This window comes from Felis catus, chromosome A1 (assembly GCF_018350175.1).
Source record: "Felis catus isolate Fca126 chromosome A1, F.catus_Fca126_mat1.0, whole genome shotgun sequence".
Classification (NCBI taxonomy): domain Eukaryota; kingdom Metazoa; phylum Chordata; class Mammalia; order Carnivora; family Felidae; genus Felis; species Felis catus.
In genome coordinates, this window is record NC_058368.1 from 51,735,078 (window position 1) to 51,748,853 (window position 13,776).

Here is a 13,776-nt window from a genome sequence, read left to right on the forward strand (position 1 = left end):
CAGAGCGTGACGGTGGAAGCAATTTTTGCTTGCTGAAGAGAACACAGTGCTAGTGAATCATGATCCAATGGAAAACAAGTGCATGAACTTCAGTACTTCTAAACTGTTTTATTTTCTTTGCCTGCACCTAGGACCGTGTCTAGTGTAGGGTAGGTGTTCAATGTTTGTTGATAGACTGGATATTTGCCAAAAATGCTCCTGTAGCTGGAATTCTGGTTGTGTCTGCAGAGTCTCAGAAAATGTGATCACCTTTCTCTTGGACCCAAATTTCACATCTCCTACCCACTGCAAGAATCTTTCCTCTGGCAGGTTAGACATAATTCAGGATCATTGAAGCCAGCGATAAGACTCTTATTTTTGTGATATACATTTGACTAGCTCTTGTGAGTAGCATTGACTACTTACATTGAGCTGAAATCTGCTTTGATTTATGCCCATTTTTTAAATCTTAGTTCAGTCCTGTAGTGCCTCAGAGAATAGACCTGCTTCAGAAATTTAAAGCCAGCTCTCCTTCTCTCCTTATCCCAGACTTTCCTTCTCTGGGCTTTCCTCTGATATGTCACTCTCCTCTGAATGTCTTTATTTTTGGTCCATATCTAAGTCTTTTTGACAGAGCCCTTAGCTATCTCTATCAGTTAAAATTACATCCTGGGAATGTGAAGACATCTTTCTAATTGGATATTCATGTGTTTATGTTTATGCATATACACACATATATATTTATATACGTATATGTAATTATAATTGAGGTTAATATTACTGCGACATTCACATACATTTTCATTATTCTTACTTTCAGAGTTTTTTATCATGTAGCTTTTTAAAAACCATAGAGTAGATTGTTTTTTATTATAAAATATTTCAGATATGCAGAAAAATAAAGAGAAAAAGAAGTATGTTGATGATAAACACTGATGAACCCACTAGCTAGATTTAACAAATATTATTTTCCAGATTCTTTTCATGTTTCTCTTTAAGAAATGTCCACATATTCGTGTCAGGAAAGCAGGGAAAGGAGCTTACTTGTGAGCAGAGAGCCTAGATTGTAGGCTAGTTACTTCCTATTGAGTTGATGAAATAGTTTTCATTTTATTTCCAAGGCTTATGGAAAAGTCATCTCAATGCCTTTTAACTGTCAAATTATTTTCAGCCTTTCCTGGTAGACATGTGGGTGGGATCAGGTCTTTCAAGCACCATGTTTATCAACGATGTTGTTTCCTAACAGACAGTCCTGGTTTCCGCCACCTCCTCCTGGTTGCAGTGCCACTCCAAGCATGGGAGCAAGCAGAAGGTAAGGGAAAGGTATCAGATGTAATTGCTGGGTAACTTGATGGAAGAATGTGTTGGAATTTGACAATGTATAATTGCAGAATCTTTGCAATAAATCGGAGGCTGTCTTGTGAACTCTGAGTGCTGAATAAGACGGTGCCCAGTGGGAGTGAGGTCAGGGTACCGGTGCGTCTGGTAGGAAATCTGCAAGGAGCATGTAGCTGTATTCGTTTGCTAAGGGCTGCTGTAACAAAGTCCTACAGACTGGGTGGCTTAACAAAAATGTTTGTCACAGTTCCAGAGGTTAGAAGTCCAAGACCGAGATTTCGGCAAGGTTGGTTCCCACTGAGCACTGAGAGGGAGAATCTATTCTACACTCTCTCCCAGTTTCTGGTGGTTTTCAGGCACTCTTTGGCATTTCTGAGTTGGTATAAGCATCATCCAGATCTCTCCCTCCATCTTTAGATGGTGTTCTCCCTGAGGGCATGTCTGTCCACATTTCCCCTTCTTAAGAGAATACCAGTCATATAACATATGTGGCCCTTTCTACTCCATTATGACCTCCTCCTAACCTAACTAATTACATCTGCATTGTCCCTATTTCCAAATAAAGTTGCATCTGAGGCACTGTGGGTTAGGGCTTCAACATATGAATTTTGGGGGCACACAATTCAACCCATACAAGCAGCAGAGGAGAGAACGGAGTCCAGCACCAGGCTGGGCTCCGCTATGGGCTCCCGGTGCACCACTGCCTCCAGGCTGTGATGAACCGGTATGACTGGGTGAGGATATGACTGGCAAGTTCTTCGTAAACTTTAAGGGATAAAAGGGTTGTTTATACTTCAATGTTTTGTCGCTAGCAATAATTATAACTAAATTTATAGACCGTGTGGAGGGCACCTTGTTCTACAAAATCCATGCTAGGAATGTCAACAATCATTTAATTTATTGGGTGATTATGGTGTGCCAGATATTGTTCTAGGATCTGGGGGTATGTCAGTGCACAAAAATGGAGCCTACCATGACCTTCAAAGAAGCAGACACATGTGGACAACTCCTACAGTCTATGCCATCTCTACCACACAAAGAAAAATAAGTCTCTGATTTGGTTTTGCTTTAGGGGATCCAAAATTGTTTTTTTTATGTCATCAGCCCCTAGAATATCTCCACCAAACATTTCCGTGTTCCAATGGGTCTTACTTTTCCAATTCAACACTTGGAAACAAGAGTTTATTAAACAATGTGTTTGTTTAGTATTAGATTGCTTTATTTCCCAAAATTTTCATCTGCTGTGCAGAAAGTATATTTGCATATATTTTATATTATTCATATATGCATAATTATTAAACATGTTGAACAATCACAACTTGGAATTACATCTACCTTATCTGTTAAAATATTTTCTTTTTAAGCCTCCTCATCTATAGGTGACTTCCAATTATATGAACTGCCAAGTATAGATTATGTTTCTAGTTTATAACCTTCTTTTCTTTTCCCTCAGGCAGTTAGCTTTCTTTTTATGAGTGATACCTTTCATGGAGCTACCGAAGTGGGGGAAATATTAACTAGGAGTTTTGGTAGTTACTATTGTTTCCTGAGTATTTTAAGACCCATCCAATTTTGTATTAATAGATAATAACTGGTACTTAGAAATATTTATTATCTCCAAAAACTTACATTCATCTTCTATGTATTATTCCAAATTAATGTAAATTATCATTACAATTAGAAACTGGTTATATAACTGTGTAAAAATACAGAAGGATTATTCATGAGTTACTATCTCGTGCTTTCAATGCCCATTGAGCTTCTGGATCTCTGTTTGCATAGAACTGGTAGTGCTTGGCTATATGCCCTTACAATTTATGCATTGCTGGATGTAATTTACATGGAAGATAAAATGAGTCACAATGCTCCTATTTCTGGTTCCTGGATTAGGTCCATAGCACCAGAAATAAGGGAAAGAGAAGATTATTGGACTAGGTTGATCAATTTAGCTATCCATTCCTTTTTTTAGAGGCACAGATTATTACTATAATGGCTAAACTGAAAGATTTCTCTTTGAGGATCAGAGCTAATGTCATGCCAAGCTTTCAGGGGAGGAGGGAATAATAACAATATAGCAATGCCTTTGATTTCTAAAATGCTTTTCTTTGGAAGAGCTCAGAGTAAGCTTCTGTTTCTCACCTTTAATGCCAGTGTATTCCTAGGGCTGAAAAAGAGCCTTTTTAGTGAAAGCTGAAAAATAGAAGCAATTATTAAATGATAAAAGAAGCAAAGGCTTAAAAAAGAAATCTTTGTCCCCAGAAGAACACAAAGAAAATGAAAATAGGTCAAAAATATAAAAATGGGGGACTATGGTTTTTAATACTAGCTAATAGCTCAGTGCTAACCTTATTTCCCTCATCCCTCACTTATACACTTGTCTCCTCCTCTCTTTTCCCTTTCTCATGTCTTCTGTAACAGAGTTACCCCTTAATACTAACACTCTTACTCTCTTTTCTGTTCATTTTGTGAACCTTCATTTTTCCCATCACCAAATCTTTCCCAGGGATTTCATTTTCTCTCACACACCCCTGTCTTTGCAGCACATTTGAAAAGACCGCCAGACTTCCCAGCCATTGTGGGAGTGAGTCCTTTTCTTCAACCTTTTCCCCCCTTGACCTCTCTGTGGCCTTTGACACCATGGATCATCCCCATTCCCCCAGTTGTTCCTTTCTTGACTTACAGAATATGGAAAAATCAAACTTATTTGTGTTTAGATTAAAAATTTGTGTTGGGATTGTATTTGGATTAAAATCTATTACAGGTTTGATGTAAGCTGCCTTAAGAAGGGTGTCAAGCTTTTTTGTCAGCAGAAGAACCCATGATATCACACCTTTATCTATATTTATATGTATACATCTATCTATAGCTAAGACTATATAAGACTGTGTTTATGTCTATATCTATTTCTGTATCTACACCTATAACTATAGCTGCATGTAATTCTGTATCACTTAGCATGAGACTGGTGAGTTCAATTAGAGATTAAATGAGAGAATTTAATTTTCTAAAATAACCATATATTATACCAAACAGAGAGAAAAAAAGCAATTTTTTCAAACAGGTATCATTTTATGTATGATATACATTAGTTTTATGGTGAGAGGTTAAGATCTGGGGATCAAACAGAATTTTGGAGTTAAGAGTTAAATATCTTTGAAAGCCTCTTGCCTTTAAAAAAAATAAGATTAAAGAGAGAAGCTATAATTCATGATAACAAGACATAGCATGTAAATTTTGGAACTTAAGTCAAAACTTTTCTAGCTGGTTTCTAAAGCAGCTCCTTGGTCATTGGGATGAAAATATTCTCTGACCTCCTCTACCTTCTTTTGTCAGAAGAGAGACAACCAGCATAGCATTTTGAATGACCAAGCTACATCAACAAGATTATTTCTTTTGAAATCTTCTTATCCAGTTCCCCCAGAACTTATAATTTCTTTTCATTTTAATTAAGACTGAATCAAGATTTTAGCTTTTATAATTGCTCTTCCCTGTTACTGTCATCTGTCTCTCCTCCTACCTCTGTGATCAAATCCCTGCTTCACTGGTTTCCTTCTCTTTCCATGTTCAAACCCCTTTCATCTTAAAATATAAACTTCTTAAAAATTAATAGCCTAATTATACAAATTCATTTGACAGGCACCTGATCTCTTCATCACAACCAAAATTTTCAGAAAAATTGATGATACTTGCCATCTTTATTTTCTGGTTCTCATCATCATTAGTTCACAGAAACAGCTCTCCTCAAGGTCACTAATGGCCTTCTGATAAATTCTTGCTGACATATCAGCCTCTGTGACTACTTGACCTTTCAAAAGGCATCACTGGCTGTTTTTGCCTTTAGGATATTTCTCTTCTATCTTTTGAGAAACTTCTCCTCCCCCCCCCCCCCCGCCATCCCCCATCCCAAATATACTCCTGGCTTTCATTTCTTTAACCATTGTTTCTCAGTCTCCTTTACTATCTCATCCTTTACCAATCCTTAATTGTTGATGCTCCTAAAACCTCAAAGTACTTCCTTTCCTCCCATTCTGTATTTTCCCCCTCCACAGGTCACCCATGCCCAAAGCTTCAACGGCCAGGTGTGTGCTCTTAACTCCTTCATTTATATCCACTCCACATCTCTTCTCTGAGTTACTTTAGATAGCCAACTGCCTGCTCAACACCTTCATTTAAATTTTTCAAAAGCATTGCAAACCTAACATGTTTAAAAGGAAATTCATAATTTTTCACACTAACCTGGTGCTCTATCTTAATTAATAACATTATCCTTCAGCCTGTTGACACTCTTGAAAACTTGAACTTATTTTTCACATTTTTCTTTGCTTAATCATCAATATCCAATCCATCTAGTAAATCTTATCAATTTAGCTCCAGAATGACTCTTGCATCCATATACCTCCTTCATTTCTTTCATCATATCTCCTTTGGACTCCAGTAGTGGCTACCTGGATATTCTCCCTTCATCCACCCTGATACCCACTGCCCTGATCTCTTCTCCACACAGCTGCCCAAATGATATTTATAAAAGGTAATTGAAACATGTCACCCTCCTAAAGAAAAATATGACTTATCATTGTTCTTAAAATAAAGACTCCCATCCTTAGCACTGACCGCCTGCTATTCCCTGGCTTCCATCCCTCATAACTCCACTTTGCTCTCTGTTCTAGTCAGGTAATTGGTTTTAAATGCACCGTACCTTCTATAGACCCTTAGCGTATAAGGTCATGTCTGCTTAGAATCCTATCTTCTCCACCAGTTGGGGCCCTTATGTTCCTGTGGCCATATTTTCATTAGGTTCTCTTCAGAATATCACTTCTGACTCATGTCTGTTCTGTTCTGTCTGCTTCACACTAACTCAGGTATAGGAGACGGCAGCTTCCCGCCTTGATTTGTCCCAATACCACTTGTATAAGATTTTAATAAAAATGAACTGCTAACAGCCCATTGTAGAAGCCCAGACCAAACTAGGTCAAATGTGATTTTACAAATTCCTGTTCTTTAGTTCTTTGACCACACCTGTTATTGGTTATTTCTTCTTGGCTGACATTTCTCTACAGGCCTGATTCAGTTGCTCTTTTGCTCAGTAGCCTCTCATGCCTTCTTTCTTCCATCTCTCTTTTTCTCTCCCCCACCCCCACATTCTCCTCTCCCCTCTTACTTCCACTCCTCAGTTTTATATTCATTATTTGTGTGGGTGGTCTAGTTCTCTCTTTGCTGTGCCAGGCTCTCCTCAGAGAATCTCATCCCCACCACCAAACATGATGATATAGTTACTCTTTGAGAGGCACTTTATCCTACCTTTTATAACATAAAATTATTTTGTGTCACAATAATATAAACATTCAGTCATCCACACTTAAATCATCAAAACTGTCACTGGCCTATCTCCTGTATTTCTCTTATTCAATAGTCATCATAGTGAGTTTGAGGGATCTGGATGCTGATCAAGAAAAAAATATGACCACTGGGGGGCAGTTGCACACTCTGAGCCTTATTTGGATGGTGCTTTGACGGGTTTGCCTGGGGAGCCAGTCACTCTGGGCATAAAACTTTCCAAAACAACTGCACAGGAGCTGCCATCAGAAGGGAAGGAGGGCAAGGGAACTCTGAAAGAAAAGGAGATTCACAGAGGGGGCTTTCCTGTCCAGGTGATGCCCTCAGCAGCATGGCCGCAGGGGTTTGGGGTCCTTTATGGCTCTCAAAGTTGGATAATATGGATGCACAAATAATCACAACACAAGATCAGCTATAGTATCATAAGAAAAGCATCAACATTCTCTGGGAGCTCTGATGTGGTGGGGAAAGCTTCTAGAAGGGAGTTCAGGGAAAAGGTCCTGAAAGAGGTGTGGCATTTGGGGGAAAGAGAGGAATTACATAATACTAAGTGTTCAAGTCCAGGGTGATTTTAAGTGTAGTGATGCCACCGATCAGTACAGGAAGAAACAGGAGCAGAATGGGATACACAATTGGTCTTAAGAGGCTGTCATTGATTTGAGCAGGTACAGTCTGGGATACTGAAAGGATATATTTGTGGAGGTAATTACCGAACAGTGAGAAATGAGGGAGGTGCTCAGGTAAGAGGTTGGTGCCAGAGATCCAGGTTTGGGAATGATCCCAGAGATTTTAAATATGGTATCTTCAAAGTGAGGTTACCTATGGAGAAAATACTAAATTTGAAGACAATGAAAGTGGAACCTTGATGTGTGTCTACACATAAGGGGTTGAGGGAGGAACCAGAAAATGAGACTGTAACTAGTGCAATTACATGGTAAAGATGAAGTGTAATACGAGGTTGGTTGTGGCGAGGCAGAGTGAATGGATACATTCTACATCCAAAATCAGTCATCCTTCAAAGTCTGGTATGAATCTTATTTCCACCACATACCCTTCTCAGCCCACGAGGTTGTTTTGGTCGTCTGAATTCAGAAAGCTTATTGTCTGCAATTCTCACTTGGCAATTAATTGTGCATTACCTTAGAACATTACTTATTTTCATGGTGTACTTAGCTAGATGGCATCGTCTTATAATTTTTTGAGTCATCCGTATGACTTCATCCTTAGTAACTTATCAATAAGTGCATACTGATAAATGTTTTGTAATGTTTCTCAGTAACTACAAAATAGGGGCTTCCCTCAACCCGTTATCATATTTATCTTTTTGTTGTTAGGCTTTATTCTATATGCTTAAATTATGAGGACTGTATATATGTGTGTGTGTTTATATATATATAATATATAGCTTATATTATATTAATTATATATATATATATATAGTGTGTGTGTGTGTGTGTGTATATATATAAAAAATATACATATATAATCTCCCCTCACTTCCCCTGTCTGTATCTGTGTCTCTGTGTCTGTGTCTGTCTCTCTGTCTTTCCAAAACAATTGTTGATCTCTGACTAAATGCTAGGAGCTCACTTTGCTAAAAGCCAGGAATACAGAGATGTGTAAGACCTAGTCCCAATTTCAAGAAAGACAAAGTGTATAAGGGAGTCAGTTTGAGCCAGGAGTACTAAACATGAAGACTGGCCCTAGTTAAGAGTGAGTCCTTGAGGGTATGATAAACACAGAAGTTGCAATAGCCACAAAATATGTGGACCAAGGAGAGGGAGACAGTAGAGAATGTGTTCGAGGTATAGTAGGATTAAAAGAGATGCTTAAGGTAAACCTTAAAGAGTAAGCAAGAGAAAGCTAGGTGCAGAGATGAGGTAGGGGTGGAACCATTCCAAGAAGAAAGGAGAGGAGGGGCAAATGTTCTAATACCAGAGAACATGGTGTGTGTGTGTGTGTGTGTGTGTGTGTGTGTGTGTGTGTGTGTGTATAGAACTATGGGACTTCTATCCAAGAAGCATTCTCTGCATTCTTCTTTATCAGTTATGTTTAGTCATAGCAGGAAATCTAGTAATTACAAATTCAATGTCATTTCGAAAAATGTCTAGATAACCATTTATAGATATACATTTATAATTTGTGATAAGCTTAGGTACCTTTTCAGAATATCATGCTTCTTTTTTGTGTTAATGCTTTGCTATTGCATAATTTGAGCTCTGGCTGTGCTTGAGATTGTGATATATATCATAGAAAGTACAAATGTCATCGCTGTGGATAATTATTAGGTAAGAGCCAGTGAAGTCTGCCTTTCCCACTTTCTGCTTTTTGAATATGAATCAGAAAGCAATTTGTTAGCAATTGCTAGTGTATGCCTTCAGTTTTCAAGTTGTTAAACTTTTCCTCATTTTTGAGTCCTTCACAAGATTGATAAGATAACCTTTGCCAGCCTTGAGCCAGGGCATGGACAATAGACTCCATTCATGGGAGATATTCAGTCACATCATGATGAAATATGGACACAGCATTTCTAGGAAGTTGATGTTGAAGGTACTTCCAATTTCAGAACCAACTGTTCAATGTTTGTGTTCTGTTTATGATACGTTCAAGTGTTCCTATGTTTTTATGTGGCTTAGAGAGCCCGTGGTTAAATGGCATGTGGAGCTCATTTAAGAAACTTAGTGAAGCTGAATTAAGGTAGTTTCTGAACAGACAATAAGAATGTTTATGATGTTACCCATTATGGCGATTCAGGACCACTGATGAAGCCAATTCCACCACCACCACCACTACCAAAACACCAATCTGGTTTTTTCTGGAATTGTTTCGGGACACAGAGAAGAAAATACATAGCTTCCGATAAAATTAAAATAGTGGAAACACACCTAAGAAATTTCCCTAGGAAATTACCACATAGTTAAATGCTTGCTATGTACTTTTATATTTTCTCATCTGTATTTGTTCAACCTCTTCTTCAGTGGTTTTTATTGTCAGTGAGTTGATTGGTAGAGTTGAAGGAGGAAAGAAAATCCTGATTGAGATGTGAGTTGCCATGGCAACTACAGTTATATTTTTCTGTGTGTAACTATAAATGGTAAAATGTAACCCTTCTAATTATACTGCTACATTTTTAACTCTATTGGTACCAGACCCTCTGCAAAGTTTGTTGTCATGGTAAATTAAATCTATATGTTTCATTTGTATCCCAACAAAAGTCTTTATTTTAATTAGAATCTGTTTTGCAAAAATTAAGATTCTAAAACTCTTAGTAAAATATCAAACTACAGTGATTTTAAAATCTAATCTGAATGCCTACAAATAGCCCTTCTGGGCATTCAAAATAATTAAAATGTTAACCTGAATCAAGGTTTATTATTTTTGAAGTGTGTCATTTGAATAGAATGAAAAGAAAGCAAATTAAAAATGTGCCAGTGGAGGGCTTAAGCTTTATTTAGCAGGAAGTTGCTTTTTCCTCAGTCCTATGAAGTCAACATAGACAGGCTCTGCTCTCCTAATGCTAGTTTTAAGTAACTCATGCATTCAAACAACAACCATCAAAGACATCCTGCTCCCCACCCCCCATCCAGATTCACCACCCCTGCTCCCTTGGAGCCCCTGTTGCCTCTATTGCTGCCCCAGGTTGCTCCTTGAACTATGATGAAGCGGCAAACCCTCAGACTCAGAAGCAGGAGCAAGGAAAAAGCAGTGATAATCAGGATACTGAGGGGCAAGGGCCCTGCCGAAACCATCACCCTCCAGGTTACAGCTCCCTCTGTCCCAGCCATAAAAACAGTTTGATTTTTTTAAACAAGTGATTTCACCCTGTAGTAGTATTGTCTGAAGGTCTATCAGATAGAGATTGTAAATCTCACCTCTAAAAGCATGAAAATTCTGAGAGATTAAAGGGGCTGTCTGTGGTGATTCAAATCTTAGTGTCAATTACATAAATCATGTTTTTTTTCCTGGTAAAACTGAGCAGAATTGGGACAGGCTGAGAGATGGTGGCTTGAATTTCATGAATAGGGGATGGCTTTGGAGGAAGAAGACTGGGAGGGAGAGAGTCCTAGGTGTGGTATAGTGTAAGTGACAGGAGCATACTGTGACATAGACTAGGCTTCCAAGAACGTAGGAGGAGGGTAGTGGGAAAAGTGGGTGAGGGGTGTGTGCAAGGGCCCACATTTTACTTAAGAGTGTCTGCACACTTGGGGGCACTGCTTTGTCCTCTGATCTTTCTTCTTCCTCTGTCAGAAATAGACAGAATATTAGATATGTGGAATCACAGTATGTGTAGCCTTTTGAATATGGCTCTTTCACTTAGCACAATGGATGTGGGGTTCATCCATGCTGTTCCGTGTATCAGTAGCTTATTCCTTTTCATTGCTCAGTAGTATTCCATTATTTGGAGCTACACAGTTCATTTATCCATTCAACTGGTGAAGGAAATTCAGGTTGTTTTCATAGGCTCTAAGAGTTCACATATGGGTTTTTGTGTGTACCTATTTCTTGGTGTGTGGGATTGCTAGGTCATATGGTAAGCATTTAACTTTATAAGAAACTTCTGAGCAGTTTTTAAAGTGACTATTTTATTTTGCACCCCACCAGCAACACACAAGAGTTCAAGTTGTTTCACTTTCTTAACATTACTTAGTACTGTCAGCTTTTAAAAGAATTATTTTAGCCATTCTGATATGTGTGGAGTGTATCTCATCCTGGCTGTAATTTGCATTTCCCTAAAGACTAGTGATGTCAAGAATCTTCTCATTCGTTTATTTGTCGCCTGTACATCTTCTCTGGTTAAATATCTGTTCAAATCGTTGGCCTATGTTTTCAATGGGTGGTTTGTTTCCTTACTGTATATTTGCGAGTTTTAAAAACTTACGTACTGCTTACAAGTCCTAAGTCAGATATGTGATTTGCATGTATTTTTCTCCCAATGTGGCTTGGGAGAAAAATCCTTCTCTTAACAATGTATTTTTGCAGAGCAAAAGTTTTTATTTAATGAAGTCCGGTTTATCAAGTTATTGTTATTTTTTTAGTAAACTGTGCTGTTGGTGTCATATCTGAGAGCCCTCTGCCTAACCCACAGCCACAAAGATTTTTCTTCTAAGAGTTTTATACTTGTATGTTTTATATACAGGTCTGTGATTCATTTTGAGTAGATTTTTTTTTTTTGAGAGACAGTGAGAGTGAGAGCGAGAGAATGAGAGAGTGAGAGAACGAGAGAGCATGCGCGCAAGAGAGCATGCACAAGCAGGGGAAGGACAGAAGGAGAGGGAGAGAGAGAATCTTAAGCAAGCCCCATGCTCAGCGCAGATCCCGACATGGGGTTTGATCTCACCACTGTGAGATCATGATCTGAGCAAAAACCAAGAGTCAGATGTTTAACTGACTGAACCACTCAGGGGGACCCTGGAGTAGACTCTTTTTCAATGCTAAAAAATTTTAGAACTTTACCTGATAGTAATTGGACTATTCTTATTATGTCTTTGAGAAAATATCTAGGGACCAAAAGTTGCTATGAATTTAACAGTACTTAAAATTTCTGTCTCTTTGTGTCTATTGGCTAGCTAAAGTTTACATATTTTCTTATAGAGCTAATTAAATTATGTTAATTTAAATTGTATTAACCACAACCACATCTACATACATTTGGAAAGTGCAGTATATCAATGTGCAAGGTGCTTAGTCTATAGCAAGTACTTGGGGCTCGGTGGAATTAAGGATGCCTTGTAATAACTCTGTCTTCCCACAGTCATGTAGTGGTTTGCCAGCCACAGATCTGGACAGATCTTCTCCTTTTGTAGATAAAGAAGCAGAGGTTCAGAGAATCAGCCCTCTTTCTAGGGTCCAACTGAGTTAGTGGCAAAGCTAGTCTAAAACGTAGGTCTCTGGAATTTTGAGGAAGGTGCATGCTCTATTGCTGTGTTATGGTTTCTTGAAATGGCCCCTGGCCACTAGGAAGTGAGACTTCATTATAGTAATCATTCTTTTGAACATGTTCCTTACATTCTATAAGCTCTTTGAGATCAGGGACCACATCTTTTTTAGCTTTTGAATGCCCAGTTTTGCTCATATGTTGCTATGTGTCCTAATATTAAAACTGGGGCATTTGTGGAATAAATGCTTGTTGAGCTAATGACTCCTTCCTTGGGCAAGAAAGTAATGCATGACAACATATTGTTATTAGATTTTCACTGGGAATACTGGTGTATTGGTATTGGTCTGATCCAGTATGATCTAGAGAATAACACATGAGATTCAACATCAGAAAAACTAAGCTGAAACCCTGGCTGGCTGAACTACTTACTAGCACCGTGACGTAGGGCAGATTACTTAACCTTTGGGACTCATCGAAAAACAAAACAAAACAAAACAAAAAACAAAACATACTCCATGAGATAGATGTATGAATGGAATAAAATAATGCTTGTGAGAGGTTGACCAAGTTAGTATGGTACTGAAACTCAAAAACTAGAAGTTCCATCTCCTTTGTCACTTTGTGGGAATAAAAATTCAGTGTGTGAAAAACAAAGCCTAAGCATGATGGAAGTTGAAAACAAAACTCACAGTTAAATGTTAGAGTCGATTATTCTTGTTTCAATCTAGGCATGTGCTGTAGTAATGAAATGCTTTTCACGAGAGTGTGCAGACAGAAGTCCCAGAGCCAGGCATGTTTTGCAAAAAAGCCATGATGAAGAGAAGTGATTTTTGTAGCAGCACAAGAAAAAGAAGTAATATAAACTGCTTCATGATGTCATTTCTATCAGCTCTGGCCTTCGGGCTCATCTGCAAGTTTTCCCATTTCTTATGAAAGCTGTCTTTTTTATTCCCAGAAGTTATTCCTTACAATTATAGTCACTCGTGTGGTGGCATGGATCCTGCAAAGGTCTTGTCGGCTTGAAGGAAAGACAGGGGGTAGAGCCAGGGGTCAACTTATCCAAGCTTAAATATTGCATCTCACGGTGGTATTCAAAGAGGATCGTTCCACATGCATGTCTCTTGTTTCCTTCTCTTCAAAACATTCTGGGCCACAGCTTCCTGCCTCGCTCTTGCATTTTAATCCCCTGGCTTGGCATTACATCAAGCTCCTGGCAGGGCATGAATGACTTCTCTCATTGCCCCTAA

At 38.5% G+C, this 13,776-nt stretch overlaps 1 protein-coding gene across 18 annotated transcripts in view; it reads left to right on the forward strand.

The window, feature by feature from the left end:
* SCEL (sciellin) overlaps positions 1-13,776 on the forward strand; it is a 320,878-nt gene that overhangs the window by 240,412 nt on the left and 66,690 nt on the right. For all 18 annotated transcript variants that reach the window (XM_045054657.1, XM_019828151.3, XM_019828143.2 and 15 more), the window contains one exon: positions 1,226-1,291. In XM_045054657.1, coding sequence (XP_044910592.1) covers positions 1,226-1,291 — 66 coding nt within the window. The remainder of the gene's footprint in view (positions 1-1,225; positions 1,292-13,776) is intronic.